At 46.7% G+C, this 27171-nt stretch overlaps 1 protein-coding gene across 1 annotated transcript; it reads right to left on the bottom strand.

Annotated features, from left to right (window-relative positions):
• Window positions 1–3701: 3701 nt before the first annotated feature.
• On the bottom strand, window positions 3702–15555 carry LOC117880960 (neuropeptide Y receptor type 4-2-like). Its single transcript, XM_034777598.1, has 2 exons — window positions 15417–15555; window positions 3702–8817 (listed from the first exon to the last, which is right to left on the bottom strand). The coding sequence occupies exon 2, from the start codon at window positions 8704–8706 to the stop codon at window positions 7579–7581; it is 1128 nt and encodes a 375-aa protein (XP_034633489.1). The 5' UTR covers window positions 8707–8817; window positions 15417–15555; the 3' UTR covers window positions 3702–7578.
• Window positions 15556–27171: the final 11616 nt, after the last annotated feature.

Below are 27171 nucleotides of genomic sequence, written 5' to 3'. Positions count from 1 at the left end.
TCAGTCGTCTTATCTTTCTAATGCAATGGATGTGCCCTCTCTCCCCTACCGTGGCAGCCCCCAAGCTGGGGCTGGGAAGGAGGGGGGTCTCCCCTGCCATGGCAACCCCTGAGCTGGGGCTGGGAAGGATGGGGGGGTCTCTCCCCTGCCATGGCAGCTGCAGAGCTGCGGCTGTGAAGGAGAGTCATCTCTCCCCGGCAGCCGCAGCCCTGGAGCTGGGGAAAGTCACCTCTTCCTCTGGCCGCCGCAGCCCTGCATATCCCCAATTCCCCCCACCCCCTCTTCTCACCCCACTGCCCCCTCCCACCTACCCCTTATTCCCCCCAAGGCCACCACCTCACCTTACATGTGCGTCTTCTCCAGGGTCCAGGCACCTAATTAGTGGAGCCATGCCTGCGTGGCTCCACTAATCAGGTGGGTGGCCTTTCATTCTCTCGTATGCATACGCCCAGGCGCACACCTTAGAGGGAACTATCTGCGGACCACTTGAATGGAGCTCACGGACCACTGGTGATCCACAGACCACAGTTTGAGAACCTCTATCTTAGATCATCTGTTCTCTCTCTCTCTGGTGGTTCTTTAGCATATGTCTTCTTGATGTAGACCAAATCCCAATGCGTGTAGGGAGCTTACCTTGCTCAGAGATGATGACTGTATTTGGGGCAGTTTTGTTCTCCAGATATTTCCCATGTGCAGAGAATGGAAGCCATTCTGTCTGGGTAAGCTTAGAACTTGATTCAACAAGTTTGCCTTACCAGAAAGCAGCCTCATTCTCAAAGGAGGTAGCCTTAACTCTTATTGGGTCTGGCTGCCTCTGGGCTGGGCTAATGAGCTTTTCACCTGTAGGTCACTAGTTGAAATCCAGACCAGCTCAGCAGGGATTAAAAGGCATTCCCATGTAATGAATATCTGGTGGCCCCACAGGAGATGAGTTTGGTGGGTCTCAGTTTCAGCTCTTCCATCACAAACTCACCACCCTCGGAGATGAAACAGAGAGGCCAAGGCCTGCATTGCCCATGATCCCCACAGCTTGGGGCTCTGATGAAAGTGTGAGTCCCAAACTAAAGCAAGTGCAGATGGGCAGTAGCTTTGCTCTTGCACATTCTCCTTAGACCCAGCTGCCTTGTTTGACGCCTTTAGGAATGTGAACAGGAAATAGTGGCCACAGGGCTACTGGGTCTAAACACATTCCTAAGGGACTCTCCTTCCTGATGGAACCTGGGCTTCCATCTTGACCAAGGAGCAGTGGGCAGCAGCATTCTGCTTTTCTTGGCAGCTGGCCCCAGACGCATTACTGACTCATGGCAATCCTTGACTCCTCCACGCCACAAAATGGAGCTAGCAGAGAAATATGGGGCTCCAGATGAAAGGGACAACCACGTCTTATGATCACAACTGTACATTCAAGTCCCTCCTAATACAATGTGAGGGCCCAAAAGTCCATGGTAAATGTGTAGGGTGAAATTGTGTCTGGCCCTGCATGGATGCACAAGGGGAGGAAAGACAGGATGAGAGACAGAGGGAGTCACATCAGCGGGAGGTTGCCTCAGGGGAAGGGAAAGGGTGGACATGTCCACACTGGTCATGGGAGTGACATGGATGAGCACACCAGCATCTTAACAACCTCTGCTTTGGTATGTGCTCACCTAGCGTGCCCAGCAGCTGTGTTTGCCCTGAATTCAGGTATGTACTATTGGTATAGAACCCGCTGCTCCTCGTCCAACCCAAAGTGTGGATCATGGCATTAAAAGCCATCAGACAGCCCCTTGTTTTCCATCTCTGCCAGTTACCTACCTGCAGTGAGGACCATGCTAGGTCCCTCTTGAAATTGCAAACTCTGGAACATAGTGCTGCTATGGATGGTATTACACTTCAGATGCTGATTGGATCCCATTCTGACATTACTCCCACCATCCTACAGTGACATCATAGAACCTGAAGGCAAGAGGCTAACTAGCAGTTTGCAAGGGTCTATCCATGGCAGGACAGCTCTGCCACTGGCTTCCTCATGTCATTGTAAGAAGCATGAACCATCGACAGATCGGCTCTGTGGTTCTTTAGAAGCACCTTGTTATATTTCAATTAGGGATGGGTGACCTAGTTGGGAGAAACAGATCAGGCTAAAACGTCACCGGCCCTTCAGGCACAATCAGAACCAAAACATTCAATAAAATGTGGGTCACAGCTGTTTCTGTGCTCGCAGGATCCAGACAGAGCCAGAAGAAGTAGCACAGATACATCATGAGAGGCTCAAAGAGGTTCAGATGAGCATCCAAGGACAGATTTCAAGCCTCTTTGTGCTGCCAGCTTCACAGGCTCCCAGAGGATTACCCTGCTTGGCTGGTGTAGCAGAATAGGGGTGAATGCTCAAGGTGTGGCAATCCCTGGCTGCTAGAATGACCCCAACAGCCATAAGTAGCTAGGTAAAACGTAGCAACCCTGAGGCTGCTCTAAGTTGCATTGAGGACTGAACTGAGCCTGACCTACTGCAGGTTCCGAGAAGTCAGAAAAGTGGCATACAGCTACCTTTGTCTATTCCTCCCTGCCACAAGGTGACCAGCCCCCTGAAGGGAAAATGGAGCCAGCCCCACTGTGCCATAATTAGCTGCCTCCCAGCCTGAGGGGGCGGGACTAACAGGGTCAGGTCATAGTCTGATGAACACCTGGGCCTCATAGAAAGGGTTGTGAGCACTCAGTAAAAGGAGAAGAACTAACAGGGAGCAGGCTGGGCTCCTGCGGGAGGCCCAAAGGCAGTATTTGTAGGAAGGCCCCTGGGAGAAGCCGCTAGAATCCCCTGGGAGGGGAGGCAGTGAGAACCTGGGAAGATAAAGACTGTCCAGGAATAAAGCCTGGGGATAGTGCTCAGCTAAAGAAGCAAAGAAGAACAAGCAAGGCCCACAAGTAGGGTGAAGAGAAGGGAACTTCAGCGAGCGATGGACTGCGAGAGGGGCATCAGGGAAAGCAGCCAGGGAGTTGGTACTCTGTAGCAGGGCAGAGAAGGACCTAAAGGTAGCCCAGAAAGGGCTGAGAACTGAGCCCAGACGGCAGGCTTAAGAGGAGGCCAACAGGAGCAAAAGAACCATTTATTTAGATGATCTTTTGACTGGACTCCTTTTACCGGGGACTGAACTCGAGAGATGACCTGGGCCACGAAAGCTGCACGCTGCTGGAAAACCGAAACAGCAGCCAATAGCGTTTGCTCTTGGTTGGAGGGGGCACCTGGTGAGTTCCCCCCTGCACACCCACCTGTTCTAGCACCCTGACTTTTTGGTGTTTTCTTCCCCTGAACTTACTTAGCTTCGCCCCTCACTGATGTTCTATTAAGGCCTTGATGAAGCCAGCAGCCTGTGATCTGTATCAGTGCCGCTGTGTGCAAACCTTTTGAATAGCTGACACTCCCACTTTTCCAACAGCATTAGCAGTGGGACGCTAAGCTGCAGAGATGGTGCAGGGACCATCCTCGTGAGGTGTCTCATACAGCGTCAAGCACACTGTTGGCAGTTAGCTATAATGAATCAGTCAGAATACTCTGCACATGAATGGCACTTTCCATATATAACATTCCCCTTTAACTAATTCCAGGATCTCAAATCAGGTGTTCGTCACTAATTAAGCTAATGAAGTAAGTAATATTATCCCTGTTTTACAGATGGACAAACTGAGGCACACAGAGAGCAAGGGATTTAGCCAATATTATTATTTTATTTGTTATTTTGAGGTCCCCAAACTGTGCCAGGCATTGCTCAGACACAAGTAAAGATATTACCCTTGCCCTGAAGGGCTTACAATTTATATTCATTGTGTCACAACAAGCGGGGCCATAAAAAGACAAAGTGGAGCAAGAGGACAGGATGGACAAAGGTGACAATAATAAGAGCTCACGGTTACTTAATAAGGCATGTACGCACATCCTCCCCATTCTCATAGTAATAAAGCTGGTAATAATTTCCCAAAGTATCACTAGAATACATAGCAAACATAATAGAGCCCAATGCTCCATTACTCTGAACCTCATTAGTCATTTACACCTGTGTAGAGTCAGTTAAAACACTACTGTAATGACACCCCAAGAGGGTGGTTTTGGGGACTGAACCCAGGACATCTGCAGCAAAAAGCATTCACTGCTACTGGCTGAGCTAAATGACCAAGGAAGCTAGGAGCCTAAATACATTTGAGAATCTGGGTCCAAGTCCATTAGCTCAGAGCAGACTCATAAACCTCTATGCTTCATCTAGCCACTAGAGTGGGACAAAACCAGTGTATGTTAGCATGGCTTGTGCTACCCCCTCTGATCTGTTAGCCTTTACATACGCTTTGCACTCACAGGTGCAGGGCAAAGAAGAATCAGACCCAGCAGCTAACTCCATTAAGAATGCAGCTTGAACTTGATGATACTGTACAATGCAAATAGCTGCGCTGATGTATCACAGTTACAGCCATATAATAAGTTCTCTGTCAAATAGGCTTCACTTAGCATTATGTTCTTGGAGCTTTTCATGCTAATTAGTGACAAACACAAGCCTTATGTACATGCACTCTGCTTGGAAGCAAAACTTCCATGACTAATTGTGTTGTTCCCTTTAACAGACTGGTGAGTACAAGATCACCTATTTACAAAGGGCTACAGATCAGATATCTTCTGTGTTGATGTGTGATCAGAGCTCGACATGCAACTGTTAATTAAATATTAGAATTCTAACAAGTGCAGGAAACAAGCAGAATTACTCAAGGCTAATTGGGAGAAACTCACCTCTAGGAAGAAGCCCAGTGCACTACTCAAATCCCACTTAAGCCCCTGAATAAAACACAGTTTATGCAAAGTTCCGGTAAGTTAAGGAGGTCAGTCGAAATGAATACATTTTGTGCTTCTCAGCACTGATTGGTAGGACCATTCTGGTTTCAGTTACTGTACCAATATTGATCTAGGGATGTGGCCTAGAGCCCACTTGGTCTATAAGAGTACAAAGTCTTCTAGTGGACTCAACCTCTAGCCCAGAAGTGGCATCTTCTACACACTAATCAAGAGAACCAGATTCTCCTCATCATCATGGCAACTAATATCAGACGAAGATTGCAGAAAGCTCATCGAAAAGGAGCAGAAATGTGTGCCTTTGGCAGATTGCCAGATCAATAGGTAACGATACAAAGTGAAATCATGCATAGATCATCTGACTGCAGCACGCAGAATTCGGAAGGGAATCGAAAGGATAGCTGCCGCCAGACAGTTCAGGCATGGTCAAGAACTTGGGGGCTAATCCCGTAAGGTGATGAGCATCCTCAACTTCCACTGACGTCAATGAGTGAGATTCTCAGCTGATGTAAGTTGGCTCCATTGAACTCAATAGGGCTGCTCCCATTTACATCACCTGAGGATCTAGCCACTGGATATTAATGGATCTTGCTATTTTGTAGCATGAGATAGTTTAGCTCCTGTCTTCACAAAATCTGACCTGGAGAGAGCTCTGTGTGGCTCCAGAACTTGTCTCTGTCACCAACAGAAGTTGGTCCCACAGAAGCTATGACCTCACCCACCTTGTCTCTCTAATACCCTGGACTGACATGGCTACAGCTACACTGCAGTCACTAAATCTGTCCCACATGCTGTGGTCTGAGGGAGAATATGCATGGGTCAAATTCTGCCCTGACCTACCACTTTGTCTAGGGAGGTATCTACCTAGCTATTGTATTTCTAGGACTCTGCTCATCATAGTATCTATGCACTGAATACCTTCCGCCATGTGCAAGCCCATTGACTTGGATGAAATTGCATAGGATGTCAAGTCATGACAAAACATGATCCCATATAGGTGTTTAAAATTGACCTAGTATCTTTTATATGAAACTGTTGGTCTCCTTTCTGATTTGCCTTTACTTTCAGCAGTGCCTAATATTGGCTTCCATCTTGTCAGTACCCGGTTCTTCGTTTCCTAGCAGTAGCTGCAGAGCAATGTCTTGATAAAGAGAAGAACTCAGACTCCAGAAGCATGATGTACTGTTCTTTTCTAAAGAAGAATGAGTATTCTGTTTCTTATGGTTTGCAGGTAAGTTGCCCAGACAAAGGGTAAAAAATATCACTGACGTGAGAAAGCACAAAGCTCACTTCCATGACACAATTGACAACACACTTGATTTACATGTGGCTTGGATTTAATGTGTGTGACTCAATCCCCTTCATGTATTTTCATTGCTCTTCCATAGACTTTTCACAGTTTTGGCATCACTCCTTCCATCAAGGTCCTTTCTCTTCTTGGGGAAACCCAAAGCCTTGATGCCTATTTTCATAATGTGCTTCACTCCTCTGGAAGTGTCACGGCTCATTACAGCTGGCATTTCTACATCAGAAGCCTTTCTCCCCAGCCATTTCGTCCTTCCACATGAGAGAGCCTGTGAGCAGAGTGAGATGCTAAGCAAAGAACGGGTGTGACACTGGCTAAGTGTCACCTCAGTCCCCCATCTGAGATCTGTCAAAGACTCCAATGATCCAAACATCTTAAAGTACCAGCATCTGTGACTGTACCTTTAGTAGCATGGAGGCATAGGATCTACAGCCAGAAGGACAGTCAAGTCAATCTGACCAAGTTCCCATGTAAATCTGGGATTGTTGGTTTTGCATCATCTGAAAAGGGAAGTGATCTGCATAGTCTTCGAGAGGGGTAACAGAGGCAACGAATAGAGTAACCCCTCCAACTGCTGTCTGTCATCCATAGATGGTGCTAGTTCTCGATGCACCTTGTTAGTGAGCAATGGTTCTGGTTTGTACTAGTTTAGTGTGCAGTGGGGTGTAGTTTTCTGGAATACTGCCATCAAGAAGCTGGCCAAAAGAGGGTACATGAGAAGCCCTGGCATGAACTGAGATTTCCTTGAAGCTCAAGTGGTAGAAGCCTGTGGGGTTTTTGAAGTGACAGGTTCATGGCTGTATCCCCATGCTGCATGGGCAAGTTTAACTGCCACCCCCCAATGTCTATGTATGTGAGTAGTTACGGATGTGTTACAGATCTGCTGGATGTGAACTACTGTGAACCTCATCAGCTGAGAAGATGAGTGTTACCTAATAGTGGGTGGGAGGGGGTCAGTAATGTACACATTATATATACCCACATTCCTAGAGGAATGTAAGGAGAGAGGACCTAGGACTGGAAGGAACCTCCTGGTCACTGAGTCCACTCCCCTGCTATTGCAGGCAACCCTTTTATAATTCTGTTCATAAACTTAGTGGTTAGCCTATAGCATGGAAGTGTCCTACTAATACTGACAGAGGAGAATTTCCACTAACTCAAGTGTTTGAGTTGGAATTCCTGGGTTCTACCCTCAGCGATAAGGGTGTGCAGCTTAACTGATGACCCTGCTGTTTGTGTGCAACCAGAGATGTCTATTAAGTAGTTAGAAACAAGGCAACTTCTTGTGCACATGTCCTGTTTGCGTGAAGTCTGTTTTCAGAGCTGTGCCACCTCACCAATACATACAACTTGGTATCTCCTTTGATCTTCCTCACTTATCTATACTGATTATCTTTCCTTGCAGTCAATGACTGTTCTTCCAAAAATTGGACAGCAGCTGGCTATGGTGCACATGTTGGAGTCAGACAATGGTGCCATCTGTTTTTTTAGCATCCATGTGTAATAACCTTCCAGAAGTCTCTTCAGTGGAGACTTCAGAAGCTGTTCCCTGCTGGCTAGATGAATTGTGCTGGCAGCTCAGTATCAGCGACTTCACTTCTTTTTTGAAGTTATTGTTTAGGAACCCATAGATAACAGGGTTGACACAGGTGGAAGCCATGGCTACTAGATGGCACAATGAGAAGATTAGGTTGTGGTGGCAAGGGGAAATGGCTTTGTAATCCCAGTCCTCAATGCTATTGAAAACGTGCAATGGTAACCAGCAAACAGCAAAGGCGATCACCATGGATACTAATAAAATGTTTATCCTCCTCAGCTGAACCACCCGGCCATTGTATGCACTCTTCTCAAACATGTCCTTTCTCTTCTGCAGGCGTAAATAGATACGCACGTAACAAACCAGGATAAAGAAGAGAGGGATGCAGTACTGGAACAGCAGCAAGGCAGTGGTGTAGATGAGTCGGTGCTGATCAGATGGCCATGAGTCCATGCATATGGCCTTGTCGGCAGAAGAATCCGTAATATGGGACAACTGCTTGTACAAGTCATATGTCAAGACGGAGGTCGTCAGAAAGGGCAGGGACATGAGGCAAGCTAATGTCCAAATGACTACAATCCCTAGATAGCCTTGGGGGATGCTCGGCCTCCAACCAGTTGGATTTATGATGAGCTGGTGTCTTTCCAGACCAATGAGGACAAGGGAGAGAATTGACACACTCACAGAAGTGCACTGGATGAAGGAAGTCATTTTGCACATGACCTCACCAAATATCCAGTAGTCCATCAGGGTGTAGATGATGGTGAAAGGCAGGCAGACGATGCTCATGAACAAGTCAGAGACTATCAAGTTGGTAATGAGTATGCTGGTGACATTGGCCTTCTCCTTCTGCCTGACTATGACACTAATCAGGCAAACATTTCCCAGGATGCCTAGGATGGTTTCTAAGGTATAGGAGGTGACTAGAAAAACAGTAAGGTCAGTTGTGTTTCTGCAGTAACCTGGGATATGTGTGAGGAGGCCTCGCTCTAAACTCCAATTCTTATTGAATGGAAAGGGAAGGACCATGTTAAGATCTTCAGTCTTGCTCATGCTGGAATCAGAAAGAGAGCCCAGAAATATGCAGGGAAATGAGTAGGATCTGGGTCTTCAGGGCCCTACCATAAGTTCTTCCGTTCAGTCATGTAGAGACTCTGGAAATGCCTGCAAAGGAAAGAGAAAGATTAGTTCATCTCTTCTAGCAAAATTAAACAAACAGAATTTTCTGGGGGTGATGACCATTTTCTTCCCCCATGAACACTTTTCCATCTTCCTTTGGTTCATGGCATGAGACCATAAACTGGAGTAGTTTGCTGGACAGTGAAATGGACCAAATGCACTACTGGAGTAAGCAGGTTCAATTCCACTGAAGTCAGTAGTATTGTGACTGAATGGGCCAGTAGGGCGGCTAAACCAAAATAATTTCCTGAAAGTCAGCAGCACTGCAGAGTTTCACTTCAAGTAAGCCAGGATCAAATGATGGTTTGGGGTGAAAACCACGTGAAACTCATTGGAGCTGCAAAGTTCTGATGCCAAACTAGGCTGAATTAGTTGCCTTTGGCCATATTTCATCTCTAGTAGTTGAAGTGAAAACCAAGAGGCGCAAACTCCATCAAGCGGAGTCAAAAATCATGTGGCATGAATTGTCCATGAATGGAACACACTATTACATTCTTAACGCCACCTATCTCCGGTTTGAACTGGACAGCAGCACCTTACAAATATTCACACCCAAATCCTCACCTGGTGTAAACTGGCCTTGCTCCACCAAAGTCAAAAGGACTATGTGATTTACTCTGACTGTGGAAATGACCCTTAATTTGTGCAGGGTCTAGTATCAAATCATCCATTTTGTGAGAGTTTCACAAAGACTGAAATTGCCGAGTCACAAAATCCAAATTAAATTACGAATATTTTTTTCACGCAGCTTGGTAAAAGGTTCTTAGTCAGTTTTCGATGCTGCGAAGGAAAATTGACCATGAGTGAAGTCAGAAAGAAAGAGAGAGGGGATTAATGAGCTAATGGGATGCTGAAGGGATTTTTTATTATTAATCCAATCAATATTTTATTTTCAAATAAAGTTGGACAATAAAGACCCGATTTTCAGAAGTGCTGAGTATGCACTGCTCCTATTGACTCCAGCAGGAGTTTGGCTGCTTGGTACTTCTGAAAATCAGACCCTAAATCTTTTATTCAAAGGTGGAATTAATTTTGGGCACAGCTGGAGTCCCATCAGATTAGTTCATTTGAAGAAATAATATACATTAGATTTTCCTTGTCTTTCCCATTGTTATTTAGAGAATAATAGAAAAAAGCCAATAAAGGTATATTTTTCAGTGAGTTGCGTAGGTAATTGGACTCTTGTCAGTAGTAACAAGAGCCACATAGCTGATTTCATTGTGTCCTTTGCAAATTTCTGTGGGAAAATTTCAATTTTGCCAGAATTTTTCAATGTTCCATTAGGAAAACCAAAATGAAATATTTTGTTTCAGAATGGGCCAGCTCAAATTGAAGCATTCCTTTGTCCAACCAAATACAAACATTTCATTTTGGGTCAATTCTACATTAACCTTTATCTTCTTGAGCTGTTGCAGTGCCTCCTGGGAGTTTCAGTTCAAGTGCATTATGCCCCCACTCTCCATTATGGGCTAGGCTCCATAGCTGCACTACATATCCCATGAAAAGCAACAGAGGGTCCTGTGGCACCTTTGAGACTAACAGAAGTATTGGGAGCATAAGCTTTCGTGGGTAAGAACCTCACTTCTGAACCTCAGGACCCTCTGTAGCTTTTTACAGATTCAGACTAACACGGCTACCCCTTTGATACATATCCCATAATGCACCGCAGTCTCCCCCCTCCCTCGATGGTGGATGATCCCATCAGGGTGCATCTTGGGAAATATATTCCAGCTGGGGAGCCCTGCCTATAGAAGAAAAATGGGGGTATGTGTAACTCAAACTACAACTCCCATGATGCAATGCAGCTACTCCGGCAGTTGAAGTTCAATGTTGACCTGACCTTCCATTATGTGAAAAAAATGATATTTTGACTTTTCATCCTGATTTGGAATGACAACAATTTTCGAGATCGTGGAATTTCCCACCCAGCTCTAGAGGTTTATATTAGTTCCCATTGTGAAACCACCCCATAATTTGGCACATTGGGAAGTCCCTAATCAGGGGTGGCCCAGCATTGTAATAACTGCATAGACAGGGCACAGTGGTCCTTGACTACTACTGCAACCTATTGTCAAAGGGGAGCGGGGCACACAATGCCCATTAAGAGTCAATGGAAATCCCAGCCATGGGCTCCAGTAGTGTCCGTAGCTCATCTCTGCTGATACCCCACCGACAGCCCTTCCCCCCAACCCCAGAGCAAGGCCCATTTACTCCGGCTTTGCACAGGGCTCTGCTTTCCATTTCTGCAGGCATTTACCCCTGTCCTCCACGGAGCCAGTGCCATGGTCCTGTGCTGGAGTCCAAATCTCCTGATGCATCCAGGCAGGGAAGAAGCAGACATCACTCCCTCAGGGTGCTCACCTGAACAAGCAGGCTGCTACATGGAGTATTGAGGCTCGCAACATGCAAGGTAAATATATACTCACCAAAAGCCATTATTTACTGATTGCATAAATCTTTACTCTGCAATAACTGCTACCCAAACAGGCTTGTGAGTTTGAGATAAACTTTTTACGGCTGCAAAAAAGCAATCATCGGACTATTACCATGTAAATAAAATGGTTTGGCAAGCTTATCACATTGTTTGAGTAGCATTTATTGCTGAGGAACAGTATGTGCACAGGTGCCCCAGTGTGGTGTAGAGGAGGGCTGGGTTTTTTTTCATCTTTATTCATTGTATCAGTTGGGTCAGAAGTTGCTGCTCTCAAGAACCCAAAAGAAAAGTTTCAATATAAAATAAAGTAAAAGGAACTTCAATCTCTTTTCTCCGCTTCATCGGAGAAAATTAAAGCAGCAAAAAAGTGGAATGTTCTATAAGACAAACACGCAGGAGTGTCTAACTGCGGTAGTTAATCACATGTGTAGGAGTTGGTGTTCTTGATTCTGATTTGGCTTAAAAGCGATGTTAACCTTTGATCTAGATCCCCTCCTCCCCGCCCTCCTTTTCCTTCTCTCTCTCTCTCTTTCTACCTTTCTTTTCTTTGACATATTAGGTGTTTGGATAATTCAGTCTTGGAATTAGTGGAGAATGTGGAAAATGTCCATATTCTTTCTAGGAAGAACACATATGGCTCAGTTTCCCCCCATTCACTTTTGTATTGTTACCGCCTGGCTGTGAAGGGGTTAATTTCCTTTCTGGGGTGGTGGATAAAGGAAGGCAGTGATTGGGTGCGAGTCATGACCTGAAGAAGAGCTCTATGTAGCTTAAAAACTTTTCTTTCACCAACAGAAGCTGGTCCAATTAAAGATCTGACCTCACCCACCTTGTCTCTAATATCCTGGGACCAGCATGGCTACAACAACACTGCAAACAGCCTGTGAATGCAGCTCCCTTGTGGATACAATGGATGCCAACCATCAGACCACTGATTTTTAACAACTATTGGCCACAGAGGGCAGGATGTGTGAAAACAGCATGACTAGGACTTGAGACCATAGAACGGAAGATCCTGCCGTACCAGGGCAGGGATGCAATCGTGGATGTCTGAGCAAGACAGGCAGGTCATGCTGCCAGCATGCACGTAGGTCTGTAGGCCTTTCATTATCGTTCTAAACTAATGACCCTAAATACTGTATTCCAGGTGACTAATAGATGACTTCTTGTTTTTGAGAAGGCTGTCCTGTGTCACTGCAGCCATCTCCTGGTTGCATAGCTCCCAAAAGGGTAAGTTTCAAGTGGGGGTCCAGATTCATCTGGACCTGCTGAAAGAGGTATGGTGAGAAATAGGGTTGTTGGAGCTAAGGCCCCAATCTTAGGATAGCTGGGACACAGAGCTTCCCCTTGTAAAAAGAGGAGGCCCAGGACTATCACTAAGGGTATGTTTGCAAAGCCACTGGGAAGTGTGATAGCAGCACATGTAGATGTACCCTAGTTAGCTTTGTGATTGGAGCATGTGTAGTCACTTCTGAGTTACTTACTCAGATACATACCCAGGGCCAGCCCATGACACTGACTGAGCTGCTGCAGCTTCACTGCTATTGTTACTCAAGCTAGCTTTGAACTAGCTAGATTAAAACTAGCTCAGATATGTGTATACGTGCTGCATTTACACCTCCTGATTGCAATGTAGACATACCCTAAGAGCAGGATGCTCCCAGAGGGGCTATACAAAGGTCAGAGACAAAACACCCCCTGTAGATCTGTGACAGAGAGCCTGTAAGGTGGGGATAATGAACGTTATCATGGAGTGTATCAGAAGGCTCTGCAACCCAATTTGTTGTGTTAAAAGTCCAATATTTTTAAAACTTTGCATTTCTATAGCATCTTCCTTTGGAGGATCAAAGCGCTTCCAAGACATTTACTCTCACGACACTCCTTTGAGGTAAGAGGAATTGTTACCCTCATTCCACAGAGGCGGGAACTCAGGCACAGGGAGATGAGAAATTATTTGTCCACTATCCAGAGGGCATCAGTTTCATTCTATCCAGGTTCACATGCCCATCAGCCTGGCGTGTGTAGTAGAGCCAGGAATAAAACCCGTATCTCTTGGGTTCACAGTTCTGTGCATCTCTTCCTCCACTGATCATGATGTAAAAAGTAGTTCAAGGAAAATAAGGGATAATATGGTGACCTTATATTTTTGTCCTACCTTCTCCCCCAAAGAATCTCAAGGCTCTATCACCTAGTCGCAAGCATTGCTTCATGCATCATACATGGAATTATAACTAAGCACTCCCTTACTATCAGAGGCCTGCCTGTACCTTTATTTCTTCATGTTAATAATCGTGTTTATTACAGTAGTGCCTAGGGATCACCCAAGAACAGATCCCCGTCGCTCAGAAGTTGCTCAAATAGAGAGTAGTAGACAGCCCATACTGCCAAGACCTTACAATCTAATGAGCAAGACAGACAAAGGCCAGAGGAAAGGGCTGTAACATAGAAGAAGAAGAAGATCTACTGCCATTTTGCCACTCATGTCACTCTCTTGGAACCTGATTCACAGCCAGTTGAAGCCAATGGGGGTATTTCCAATGACTGCAATGGGCTTTGGATCAGGCTCTAGGAGTGTTTTCACCCTGGGTGTCGGGTATCATAGGCTGAGGAAGGCTGAGCCTCCCCAAACAGCCAGGCATGGTCCTGTCCACGCTCTGCCCCCCCCCCCCCCCGTCCTCCTCCCTGTCCCAGCTCTGCCACTCGTCTTCCCCTGGGCTGTGGCCCCAGCTTGGGCTGGGGCTGAGGCCGTACCGCCTGCCCTCTGGGTGCTCCAGGGCTGGGGCCGTGCTGCCTGGCCACCTGGTGCTCCAGAGCTGGGGCCGCACTGCTTGCCCTTCTGGGGCTCCAGGAGGGGCTGGGGTTATGCTGCCTGCCCTCCCGGCACTCTGGGGCTGGGGCCATGCTGTCCGCCCACCCGGTGCTCCGGGGCTGGGGAGCGATGCTGTAGGGGAGGGTGGGGCCATGCTGCCTGCCCTCCCAGTGCTCTGGGGCTGGAGGGGGCCGGGCTGGGGAAGGGGCCAGTGGACACAGTAGGGGGAGGTGGCTCTGGGCTCCAGCGGGGTGTGTGGAAGGGGTGGGTACTCAGGCAGACGGGGCAGGACTTGAGGCTAGCCTCTCTGAGCCAGTGGTTCATGCACCACCGATGGTTTTCACCTTTGCCTCTGGATTGGAGTTGAATCCTAAAAAACTCTGCAACATATATGCAAGGGACTAAAGGGCTTCACAAGAGTCCTTTGTTTCTGGGACTCTGACTTATGTAAACCCTGCATTCCCCAAGCATCTCTTGATTTCGGGCTGCATGCCCCAGCCAGCAAACACGGCTCTATTTCTAACTGAAATACAAATTGAATTAGACAACTAGAGCAAACAGGCATAGAGGTACATTTGAACTGCTAAAAATGCCACTCACTGGAGTACTGTATTGCAAAGCAGTCTAGACTCTAACGTTTTCCATCTAGATTCTCCTGTTTTAAAACTTTTTCTTTCTTAAAAACCTCTAATAAAACAATAGCCCAATATGGCAACAACTCCTACTTCTAATCCAATCCTTTTGCTCAAGTAGAGAGATCACAATGCTCGTACACAATACCACTTGCCCATGGACTTGAGTTTAGATCTCTTGGTAAGTGTTTTCTGATAGGAAATCAGACAGAAATACCTAGTACAAAGAGGAAGATCAGAACAAAGAACAAAATCATGATTACAGCATAAACTGACAGCCTCCCGAGTGGCAGTTTAATAGATCCATCGATTCTAAGGCCAGCAGGGACCAGTATGATCATGTAGTCCAGGGGTAGGCAACCAATGGCATGCGTGCCAAAGGCGGCACACGAGCTGATTTTCAGTGGCTTTCACACTGCCTGGATCCTGGCCACCGGTCCGGGGGGCTCTGCATTTTAATTTAATTTTAAATGAAGCTTCTTAAACATTTTAAAAAACGTATTTACTTTATATACAACAATAGTTTAGTTATATATTATAGACTTGTAGAAAGAGACCTTCTAAAATGTTAAAATGTATGACTGGCACTCGAAACCTTAAATTAGAGCGAATAAATGAAGACTCGGCACACCACTTCTGAAAGGTTGCCGACACCTGATCTAGTCTGACCTCCTGCAAAGTTGAAACAAAGTATTCAGAAAATTCTCACCTGGTAACATCCACACTGATTGAGAAGGTTGCTGCTCGTGATGGGTATCTGTGCCGCAGCAGAATAGAGGAACTCGGGAGCAGCAAAGATTTGCTGTCCTCGCTCTGTTGCGATGGAAGATTTGGAAGGCATCTCTCTCTCTCTCTCTCCGTCTGCCAAGGGAACTTAGCCAATGAGTTTTGTTCTTTGCTGACAGCCCAGCTTTGAAGTGCTAGCTCCCTCTGTTGATATAGAAATGTATGCGTTCTACTGATAGTCAAGACAAACAGCAGCTGTGCGAAAGAGATATGAAACTATTTGAAGCGCGCTACAGGCTCCTGCACGATGAGTGGCAGATATACTAACACACAAGAAATAAAAATTAAGCTATAGGACCTGATGCTGTGTTCCTTACTGAGGCAAGCCTCCCTTTGGATTCGATGGGGATTTTGCCTAATGTGCATGATCAGGCCCCAGGTATTGGACACATTCCAATTTCATAATCCGCTATTGCCTGGCTGTGTATTCAGACTACAGAGAAGCCCAAGCTTCAAAGCCTTCATGATTCAGTATGTATAAAGGGGATTGTTTGGGTAAAGTATCTGTAGGTTTGGGGCACCGAGGAATTGCAAATTATGGGGACTCAGAGCACCTTGGGGACTCAGAGCACAAATCCCACTGACTTCTTTTAATCTTCTCCTGACCAAAAACCAGTTCCAGAAGTGGTACTACATCCAGAACAGCGTAGTTTGGGCCTTCAGAGCTCAGGCATTATGGCTGCCAGTGGCAGCTCTTCCTCTTCAACTAACCTGGCAACCCTCATAAATGAACATTACAGGAATTGTATCTATTCTGTGTTTCCATATACAGACCCCACAGTTTTGCACCAGGGAGTGAACTACAGACTTTCAGCAGCAAAAAGCACAAGGTTCTGTTATTTGAGCCAACGGGATAACTATGGGAGTGATTATTAAGTTGCAGGGTCTTATACTTTCTGGGACTGGCCATTAGCAGGGGGCAGGACCATTCACACCAGACCATCGCATTACATTCTTCTTCACTACATAAGCCAGCCCTGAATATCTGAAGTCCATGGGTTCGAGTCCCATGGCTGCAAATAGGATCTGATCCAAACCCACTGAAGTCTGCCAGTTGACTTCAATGGGCTTTGGATCAGATCAATGTACAATAAAGGGAGTATCCTCAAACCTTCTAATCCAGGCCAATTCAAATACAGTAATGCCACGGTTGTAAATTCAGGTCTAGCAGCTGTTGAGTCGTGATAAAAATGTCCTAGGCGCTTGTCACTGGTTTAGGAGAGACCTGTGCTGTAGCTTGGACACAGTGATAGAGAGATAGATACTGACTCTCCTGCAGGCTATTAAAAAAGCTGAGGTTTCCTGTCTGCCCTGTCCAAAGATACTGAAGCCAAAGAATCTGAGATGGTTTATTTAACTTGCTTGTTCACTTCTGCCATTATTTATTCACTCTCTGTTTGTTTATCTGTGCTATGGTCAGAGCCATAAATAAAGTGGAGATATTCTAGAGCAGTGTTCTCAATCTTCTTGCTACCTGGGTCTGGCTTGCTGCCTTCCTAAACTGTGTCAGGGAGATCTCAGGGACCTGTGCCAGTCCATGGACTGGTCCTTGAGAAACACTGTTCTAGAGCACAGGCTGTCCTGTTATGGGAGTAAAAAGAGACTTTGGAAGCTGGTCTTCAGACATGAGGGATTCTTTGACTTGTTCTTCTCTTTCTATCCCCGTCTGCTTGAGTTATTCCTTAACTAATCTTATCTCTCCCACCATGTCCACACCTGGCAAGGTGTTTGCCATGTTGCCCGTATTCTCTGCCCACAATTCCGTGGGCAGAGCCTGCAATTAGCATCTGCTCTCTTCTTAAAGTCAGCATAAAACAGATGCAGTACCACCACTGCTGCTGATAGGCTGATCAGGCATCTGCAGCCTGAAAATCTTAGCTCTGCATCTGGGACTTAACTCCTAGCAGAATCAAGGTCCGTCTCCTGACCACTTACTGGTGAGGCCAGTCATGTTAACCCTGGTGTCCCGGCCACATTCTCACTGGGGTAATACATCCGACCTCCTCACACACTCCCTTGCGCTTTTCAGTGGAATATGGCAAATTTCTCCACTTCCTGCTGCATAGGGTGGTGGTGTGCTGTTAAGCAGCTGATGCAGGGCTGCACTTGAGTGAAGAATGAAATGATTTCTACACTGTATATCGTTTATACAGTCTGGCTTTGTACAGACAGCATTAGAATGATATGATTGGAAGAGACCTCAAGGTCATCTGGTCCAGTCCCCTGCACTCCTGGCAGGACTAAGTATTATCTAGACCATCCCAGGCAGGTGTTTGTCTAACCTGCTCTTAAAAAATCTCCAACGATGGAGATTCTACAACCTCCCTAAGCAATTTAGTCCAGTGCTTAACCACCCTGACAGTTAGGAAGTTTTTCCTAATGTCCAACCTACACCTTTCTTGTTGCAATTTAACCCCATTGCTTCTTGTCCTATCCTCAGTGGTTAAGAAGTACAATTCTTCTCCCTCCTCCTTGTAACAACATTTTATGTACTTGAAAACTGTTATTATGTCCCCTCTCAGTCTTCTCTTTTCCAGACTAAAAATACCCAATTTTTTCAATCTTCCCTCATAGGTCATGTTTTCTAGACATTTAATAATGTTTGTTACTCTTCTCTGGACTTCTCCAATTTGTTCTAATCGTTCCTGAAATGTGGTGCCCACAACTGGATACAATACTCCAGTTGAGGCCTAGTCAGTGCAGAGTAGAGCGGAAGAATTATTTCTCGTGTCTTGCTTACAACACTCCTGCTAATACATCCCAGAATGATGTTCGTTTTTTTTGCAACACTGTTACACTGTTGACTCATATTTAGCTTGTGATCCATTATGACCCCCAGATCCCTTTCCGCAGTACTCCTTCCTAGGCAGTCATTTCCCATTTTGTATGTTACTACAAGCATAATAACGTTCACAGACTACCGTTGTTGTGATGCACAGTGAAAGTACCATAGACTTGACTGTTACAATGCATGCCCTGGGCCTGATCCAAAGCTCAGTGAAATCACTGGAAAGATTCCCATCAACTTCAATGGATAATGGATCAGCCCTATTTGCAGCTGACAATGAATGTGAAAAAGAAGCCAACACAACGCAATGAGAACACATCACCCTGGTCCTCCGCATACTGCATGAGCTCCTGGAACCTGAGAACTCAGAAACTGGCCCTCTTTCTCTTGATTTCCTCTGTATGACAGCTGCACTCCCCAGACACTGTCCTGGGGTGCAATTTGCATGTCATGGGGAATCAAGCCTTCTTGGCACTGGGTTTGGAACTCAACTAACACACGATGTTAGCATGGTCATGGATCTTAATACCTCCCGAACCAAATGTGCATTTGATGACATCCATCAACTCCCTGGAAGATAAGGATGAGGGCTTGGCCTTTTCGTAACTTTGGCGGTGCTCACATTCTATAGCGATGAGCATGTTATAAGTTCAAATACACAGTCTGGATAGTAGTTAGAGCTGGTGGGGAAAATGCTGGAAAAATGTCATGTGCTGTGTTCTTGTAGCCATGTTGGTCCCAGGATATTAGAGAGACGAGGTGGGTTAGGTGATATCTTTTATTGTAGCAACTTCTATTGGTGAGAGAGACAAGCTTTTGAGCTTGCATAGAGCTTTTCAGGTCTGGGAAATGGACTCCGAGTGTCACAGCTAAATACAATGACTCTAAGAGAAACTCTACAACCTCAACCACATGAACCCACCCTGGGACCTTCTACATGCTTCCTAAGATACACAAACAAGGGAACCCAAACAGACTCACCATATCTGGCCACAGCGATCTTACTGAAGCAATATCAGGACTCATAGAAACCATCCTTAAACCACTCACCACACACAGAGCCAGCTTCCTCCAGGACACAACCTACTTCCTCCATAAACACCACAACATTAACAACCTTCTTCAGAACACCATCCTTGCCACTGTGGGTGTCACCTCCCTATACACCAACATTCCTCACAATGATGGCACTGCTGCCTGCCTCAACCATCTACAAGACAATAGACAACCCTCAGCTCTCCACTCCAAACATGTCACCAAACTCATCCCTTTCATCCTCACCCATAACAATTTTACATTCAACAACAAACACTGTCCAAACCATGGGAACAGCCCTGGGTATTAGGATGGCTCCCCAGTATGTCAGCCTCTTCTTAGGCCATCTCAAGAAAGAATTTATGGATAAATGCACCACAAAACCAATGATACCTGAGATACATCAATGATATTTTCATCCTCTGGACAGACGACATAGATTTCCACCACAACCTCAACAAACCATCATCCAGTCATTAAACGCTCTCTGGAACACTCCCATACTAGTATCAACTTCCTGGACACCACAATCAACTTCAGTAATGGAACGCTACAGACAACTGTATACAAGAAACCCACGGATCACCACACCAATCTTGCAGATCCAGTAACCACCCAAACACACTATGAAATCTGTTCTCTACAGCCAGGCACTCAGATACCACAGAATATTCTCTGAGGAGAAAGTCCTGGATATACACCTTAACCCGCTTAAAACTGCCTTCAGGACACTCCACCAGAGAATGATATCATGGAACAGGCTACTCAAGGACACTCCACCAGAGAATGATATCATGAAACAGGCTACCTAAAAGAACCTTTTCAATCTGGAAATAAACCCCTCTCTGACTGCACACCCCGAGTTGTCACCTCCCACACCACACTGGAACCCCTACGGGATATCATTACTCAATCATAATGCATATTCAATGGGGACCACATCCTGAAAGAAATATTTCCTGGACCCTCAACCTCCCAATCTCTCTCCAAGCTCATCATCAGAAGCAAGCTCCCCACAGACCAGGACACACCAACTCAAAGCGGCACCAGGCTCTGCCAGAACAACAGATGCAAAACCTGTAAACATATCTCCACTGCTACAATGATCAGCACCCTGCCCCAACACACTTTACACGATCCCTGGGTCCAACACATGCCCATCGTAACATGTGGTTACCTCATCCAGTGCACTAGATGCCCCAACAACAGCTATGTGGGTGAAACCAGACAATCACCACACTCCCATGAACTCACAAGGAAAATGATAAAAGACAAAAACACCCTGACACCTGTGGGTGAACACTTCTCACAAAGCAATCATTCTAGATCTGACCTCTCAGTCCTCATCCTCAAAGGAAACCTGCACAACGACCCTGGGAACTTTAATTCATAACCTTGCTAGATACTAAAACTCATGGACTGAACAGAGACACTGGATTTATGGTTTATTACAACAAGCTGTAACCCACTAATCACCCCACCCCAGATGTCTTTTCTTTCTCCCTCTCTTCCTTTCCCCCCTGTGACCAAGTGTGCCAGGGCCTTTGAGGCCTCATGCTGGAGGCCTTCCAGTCCTGCCACACCCTGCCCTGGGAAAAGGAGCAATGAAGGTGGGTCCTCCAGGCCTGCCTAGAAAGGCTGCAGGGAAGCAGCCTATCAGAGCACAGCAGGTTCACTTTAAAGGAGCTGCAGGGCTTGAGCAGGTGAATTGCTGGCTGGGACCAGAAGAGTGAGGAAGAACTGAAGAGCTGTGAGACTCTCCAGGCTCAAGCAGGGAACAGACAGAGAACCCTGCAATATGGGTGAAGAGGAAGGGGCTATGTGGGAAGCAGCCTGGGGAATAGCAGCAGTGATGGAGTTAAAGGAAGCAGCAGGGGGCTGCTATATGTAGGATCCCTGGGTCAGGACCTGGAGTAGAGGGCATGCCCAGGTCCCCCCTACCAGCCATTGGCAGGGTGGCCAAAGCCCTGGGAAGGGACAAGTTTAATTTAGAAGCCCAGGCCTAGGGCTGGAGTTTAAAGGGCTCAGGGATGGGCCTGAAGACCCTAGAGGGCCAACCGTTCACTTTGTTACCCTCTCCCCCGGAAGGGGACTAAAGTGAAGGAGTGACTCAGGTGAAGAGCTGGGGACATCACAGGGCCACTAAAGATCCTGGGGACACTGTTCCATTCCAGGGCAGAGATGGACTTAAACTAGCCCAGAAGAGGCTGAGAACTGAGTTGAGAGACAGGGACCAACCAGGGGGTAGTGTCAGACTTTTTTTTTTACTGTTTGTTTGTTCATGCATAGAGACTGTGTGACTTGGCCGGAGGGCTGGGTCACTGAACACCCGCCTGACAAGAGCAAGAGCCGATAGGGGGCACCAGGAAAGGAAAAGAGTGCAGGATTGCACCTGGCCAACAGGAGGCGCTCATGAGAGGTGAGTGCACCCCCTCTGACTGGAAAGGTGGTAATGGGCCACTTCACCTTGAATGGTCCCTTGAAATACATGTTAGCTGCTTATGCTAAACAAACTGTTCCAACTTCTGACACTCTGGGTACGTGTACACAGCAAAGAAAAGCCTGCGCTGCATCCCATTCCCTGGGCCCTCCCACCTCGCAGAGTCCTAGAGCCCAGGCTCCAGCCCAGACCTCTACACTGCAATTAAACAGCCTGAGCCCTGCTCCCCCGAGTCAGCTGGCATGAGCCAGCTGCGGGTTTTTCTTTGCTGTGCAGGCATACCCTTTGAGTACCTTTCCCAGACCTGAAGAACAGCTCTGTGTGGCACAAAAGTTTGTCTCTCTCACTAATGGAAATTTGTCGACCAGAAGTTCTTACCTCTCCCACCTTCTTATTCAAAAAATTGTTGACATTTTAGAGTTTTAAAAAAATATTGACCACTCTCCAGGAGACATGTAGTCTGCCAGGAGCCATCCTGAAGTCATCCTGTTGGTTTCTTCTCTGCATCTCAGAAGAATACTTCCCACATTGAAACTGATCTTAACAAGCCATTTCTTCATATGCTATAAATCTGCTGGCAAAATGACCACACGTTCCTTGTTATGTTTCAACAGCCAAAGTAACAACCCCATTGTTGTCATCTCCGTAGTGGTCTTGTTGTTTCCTTGTGCCCCCCGTCCACCTGTATCCAACTGTTGCCAATTCTTTTAGATTAATAATAATAATGGCCATTACTCCACACTTTCCTGCCAATATAGCTCATCACTTACTTGGAAAGAAACTGCATAAGGGAGGATGTGGAATTTGGTCTCCATAGTCCACTCAGGTCTTGGCCTCGTTATATGGCAATACTGCCAGTTATGGTGGCGTTTTTTGGTGTGCCGTAGATTCTAGGCCAGTGGTCCCCAAACTTTTGAGGGTCATGCTGTGATGGTGCCCCCCATAAGGCTTATGGAAATATGCTTATGAATGTATATATGACATAACTAGAATATGTTTTATGCTACATATGCCATGTAACATATCTCTATAAAGGTTATGATCTACTGAATCTATTAATCCTATTTGTATGCATGTATCATTTTTGTATTTGAAGTTATTAATATTGGCTGTGTACTGGCTTGATTTTTAAGCAGCCTTTGTAAAGCATTTGGTCAGCTTCTTGAGAAAGGAATGTGTAAATTAAGTACCCAATCAAGAAGCACTTAAGGGACAATGGATCTTGGAAGGCTCCAATCCACATAAGAAGTCACCTTGAAAGTCCTCATGTAATCAGGTAAACAATGGCTGCTGCCTGTGAAAACTGAGTCATGCATGGACATGTGACTCCAAAACTCCATTTTGGAGCTGGACTTTGCATAGGAGAGAGGAGGGGGTCTCCACCCACAAGAGAGTCTATTTAAGCCTGTGGGAGACCCCTCCATTTGTCTTCAGCTGGCTAAAGAGAGAGGCTCTCCACCCGCAAGGATACCTGAAAGAAACTGGAACAAAGGACAGTAATTACAGGGGGTGTGAGGGATTGCTGGACAGAGTAGAAGGAGACTAGTTTGTAAAAGGAAGCTTACTGGAATTTCTCTAAGGGTGAGATTTTTATCTGTACTCAGTTTTCTTACTGTATTAGACTCAGACTTGCATGTTTTATTTTACTTGGTAATTCACTTTGTTCTGTCTGCTATTACTTGGAACCACTTAAATCCTACTTTCTGTATTTAATAAATTCACTTTTTACTTATTAATTAATCCAGAGTATGTATTAATACCTTGGGGGGGGGAGGGGAGGGCAAACAGCTGTGCATATCTCTCTGTGTTACAGAGGGCGAACAATTTGAGTTTACCCTGTATAAGCTCTATACAGGGTAAAATGGATTTGGGGTTTAGACCCCACTGGGAGTTGGGCATCTGAGTGTTAAAGACAGGAACACTTCTTAAGTTGCTTTCAATTAAGTCTGGAGCTTTGGGGCACGTGGTTCTCCTCAATATATGTTCCATTCTATGCATCTGAAGAAGTGGGCTGTAGCCCACGAAAGCTTATGCTCAAATAAATTTGTTAGTCTCTAAGGTGTCACAAGTACTCCTGTTCTTTTTGTGGTTCAGACCCTGAGTCTGTGTTGGAGCAGACGGGCATGTCTGCCTCAGCAAGACATGGTGCTGGAGTCCCAAGCTGGCAGGGAAAACAGGGGCAGAAGTAGTCTTGGCACATCAGTTGGCAGTTCCCAAGGGGGTTTCGGTGATCTAACCCGTCACACATGCCCCTCATAACTCTGTCCATGCCCCTGCACTTCCCGAAGCCGGGGCTTGGAGTGAGGGCGCAGCTCAGGGGCGGGGGAGGTGACGCAGGCAGGGGTAAGGGTGCCAAGGCTGGGGCCGCAGCTGGGAGTGGGTCTCAGGCTGGGAGCAGGCCAGGGATTAAGCTGCGGCCAGGGGCTTAGGCTGTGGGCAGGGACAAGAGCAGAGCTGCAGCCAGGCTGCAGTGGGGCCCTGCAGCTGGGCCCCCTGCCAGATGTGACTCTGCTCCTGGCCCCACCCCCACCCCCAGCCGGGAGCAGAGCCATGGCCAGCAGCCGAGGCTGGGGGCTGGTGTGGGGCCAGGAATGGAGCCTCACCAAGACTGGGGGGTGGGGGCGGGGCCGGGAGCCAGGGATGCGGCTGGGGCTGGGACTGGGACTGGAGCAGAGCTGGGAGTGGGGAGGGGATGGGTAGTGCTTCCTCTCCGCGTCCCATGAGGGCTGGCCCAGCCCTGCTGCACTCCCCCAGTGTTCCTCTGAGCCTCCTGGGGAGGCTCACCCCGCACTTTGGGGACCTCTGCCCTAAGCAATAAACTAATTGAATGGGAGATATTTCACAGGGGCCATACACCATAGCTAGTCAGCTTTCCTTAATTAAAATCAAACAAGATAGCAACGTGGAATCAGTTACCAGCTGCATCCACTACCTGGGCAGTAGAAAACACAGAATATGCTTCAACTGATCATTGCGTGGAATAACATTGCTCCTGGAGCGGGGGAGGGTTATATACAGCCTAAAGCCAAAGCTCCTACAAAAGCCAATGCTGAGCAAATGAAACAGCTGCCAAACTGTTCTCTCGTAGAAAAGTATCAGATATCTTGTTCCCTGGGGCAGCAGGAGCTTGCCAAGGCCTGCGGTGCTATTTCAGGTCACACCTCTTGTTGGTGATGAAGACCAGGGAACTTACAGATATCCGAGGCCATGTGAGCGTCACAAACTTTTTTCAAATCAAAGCTACACCCCCAACCTCCTCCAGTGGTGTATGCCCCCTTCTTGGTCTCCTATGAGAAGGGTACGTGTGTCCTCACCTTTTTGGGTTAACAGAGGGGCCTGACTATGAGGGGAGGAGAGAAGAGGACTCTGGTCTAAAGAAGGAGCATGTTGGGTCTGGGCTGAGGCCAAGGCTAAAGGAGGAACATGATGACCTGGGCTCCACACCTGAAGGTAGAAGAGACTCTCCATACAGTGTAATAAGGGAAGGCCCTCACTTTGCCTCTGCCTATGATTTGGGCTCCTTGAGCCAGGATCACTTCTCCCATGCCTGGGAGGAAAGGGGGTTGGGCTTTTTGGGTGAGGATCTCCTCTCATCCCGAACTAGAGATGGGCAGATACTGGGGGGGGAGGGGCAGGGAGAAAACCTCTGAGAACATTTATTCCACTAAAAACCTGAAATTTTCCCATGGACATTCATACCAGGAATATTTTGCTTGCTGACAGAGAAAGGAGACTCGTGCAAATGCGATTCTCTGAGAAATGGGAAAGAAATTAAGAGCAAGTTATAAAAGCAATAGTTGCAGCAAAAAGTTTGTAGGGAAGTATTTTGGCCTAGGGCCTGATCTAGTGATGTGCCTGGGTCCTTAAATGTGTGATCGGCAACTCCTGGCTCCCAAAACTTCTGTTCAAACCACTGCTAGTCCAGGCTTCCAAGCAGGTGGTTGGAAAGCAAGGGTGGCAAGTCTGCTGCAGTTAGATATGGAGCATATTGGGGAACAATGTTGTAGAGTTTGATTGCATCCCAAATCAATATATTAATACGAGAGGAGCGGCACCAACCCACAACAGCAAAGAACTTCTGAGTCGAGGGTGCTCGACCTTGTTGCTCCTGGCATTGTACAACGTATGTAATTTCTCCGTACTCCACTGAATGCAGGGGGTTGGAACAAATGGGCCAGGCCATACCAACATTGCCAACATTCAATAGGTTGTCACTGAAAAGGAGCAATTGTCTTTAATCAAAATCCGAAATGATTTGTGGGTCCTGCCCAAATGCAGCATGAGCCTTTTATTGTTGACTTTGTTCTGTCTCAGTGAGCATTATTTGGCCAACTCAGCTCTGTTCCCTCTTGCATTGAAGTCAATGGAAAGACTCCTATTGATGTCGGGGGAGTTGAATAGGGTTCCTAATCCATTTCTCAGCCCCAGCAGTGCAGAATTCTCCCTCTCAGCATATTCTCCAGGACTTCTGCCACTGTTGTCTAAAATGTACCGAGACTGGTTTGTGGCACTTACCCAGAGCAGTTCTTTGTAATGCTGGGGAAGATCATCCCAGTCATGTTGGTGACAATACCATAAAGCTTCCTAGGTTTTTCATCAGAAATCTCAACACACTTTACAAGGGGAACAAGTATCATTATCCCCATTTTGCTAATGAGGAAACTGAGGCATAGAGAGTGGAAATGACGTGCTCAAGGTCACATGGAGTCAGTGGCAAAGACTGCACTAGAACCCAGCTCTTACGACTCCTAGTTCTGTGATTTAACCACTATATGCCGCCACTCCTCCTGTTGCTGTTTTCCCAGTGCTTTGAGACCCTGCGATAATGAGCCACACCACGGGCTTCCTAATGCCTCTGCCATTGCAATCGCGGTAATGCCATGTTAGTGGAACGATGCCAGGTGCTAGCAGAAATAACATGCTCTTATCTCTAATTTCTTAGCACTGCTTCCCTCTACACTCTGCAACCCAAGTTATTTCATGTCACCCCATACTTCAGAAGTAATATCCCATACAGATCACTGTGGGTGAAACATTCACAAGTCAGGAAACACCAAAGCTGCTGTTGCATGCATGGCCTTTTCATAGCGTTTTAGACCTGCTGTCCACCTTAACACTGCCCTCTTGTGCACATGCATTAAGATACAGGGCCAGATTCTCTGGCCCACTAAGTCCACTATGCGCTGCTCCAGGGGCATAAAGTGGATGCAAACTGGTCAGTGGAGAATTCCCACCTCCTGTGCCAGTTGTCCTGTGCACCCACAGCACAAGGGAAAGGAGGGGACATGGCAAGGGCACACTGGGTGTGGGTTGGGAGGGGCATGGTGAGCTATGCTATGTCCAATCCACCACTGACATAAGATCATGGAGCGTCCTTACTCTTATACTGCTGTCACTAAGCAGCTCTAATTTACA

This window comes from Trachemys scripta, chromosome 7 (assembly GCF_013100865.1).
Source record: "Trachemys scripta elegans isolate TJP31775 chromosome 7, CAS_Tse_1.0, whole genome shotgun sequence".
Lineage (NCBI taxonomy): Eukaryota > Metazoa > Chordata > Testudines > Emydidae > Trachemys > Trachemys scripta.
Note: the sequence above shows the minus strand (reverse complement) of the source record. Positions and strands in the feature narration are given on the sequence as shown.

Excerpts from the sequence above, each read along its gene's own strand:
- LOC117880960 (XM_034777598.1), bottom strand. The coding sequence starts at position 8,706 with ATGAGCAAGACTGAAGATCTTAACATGGTCCTTCCCTTTCCATTCAAT.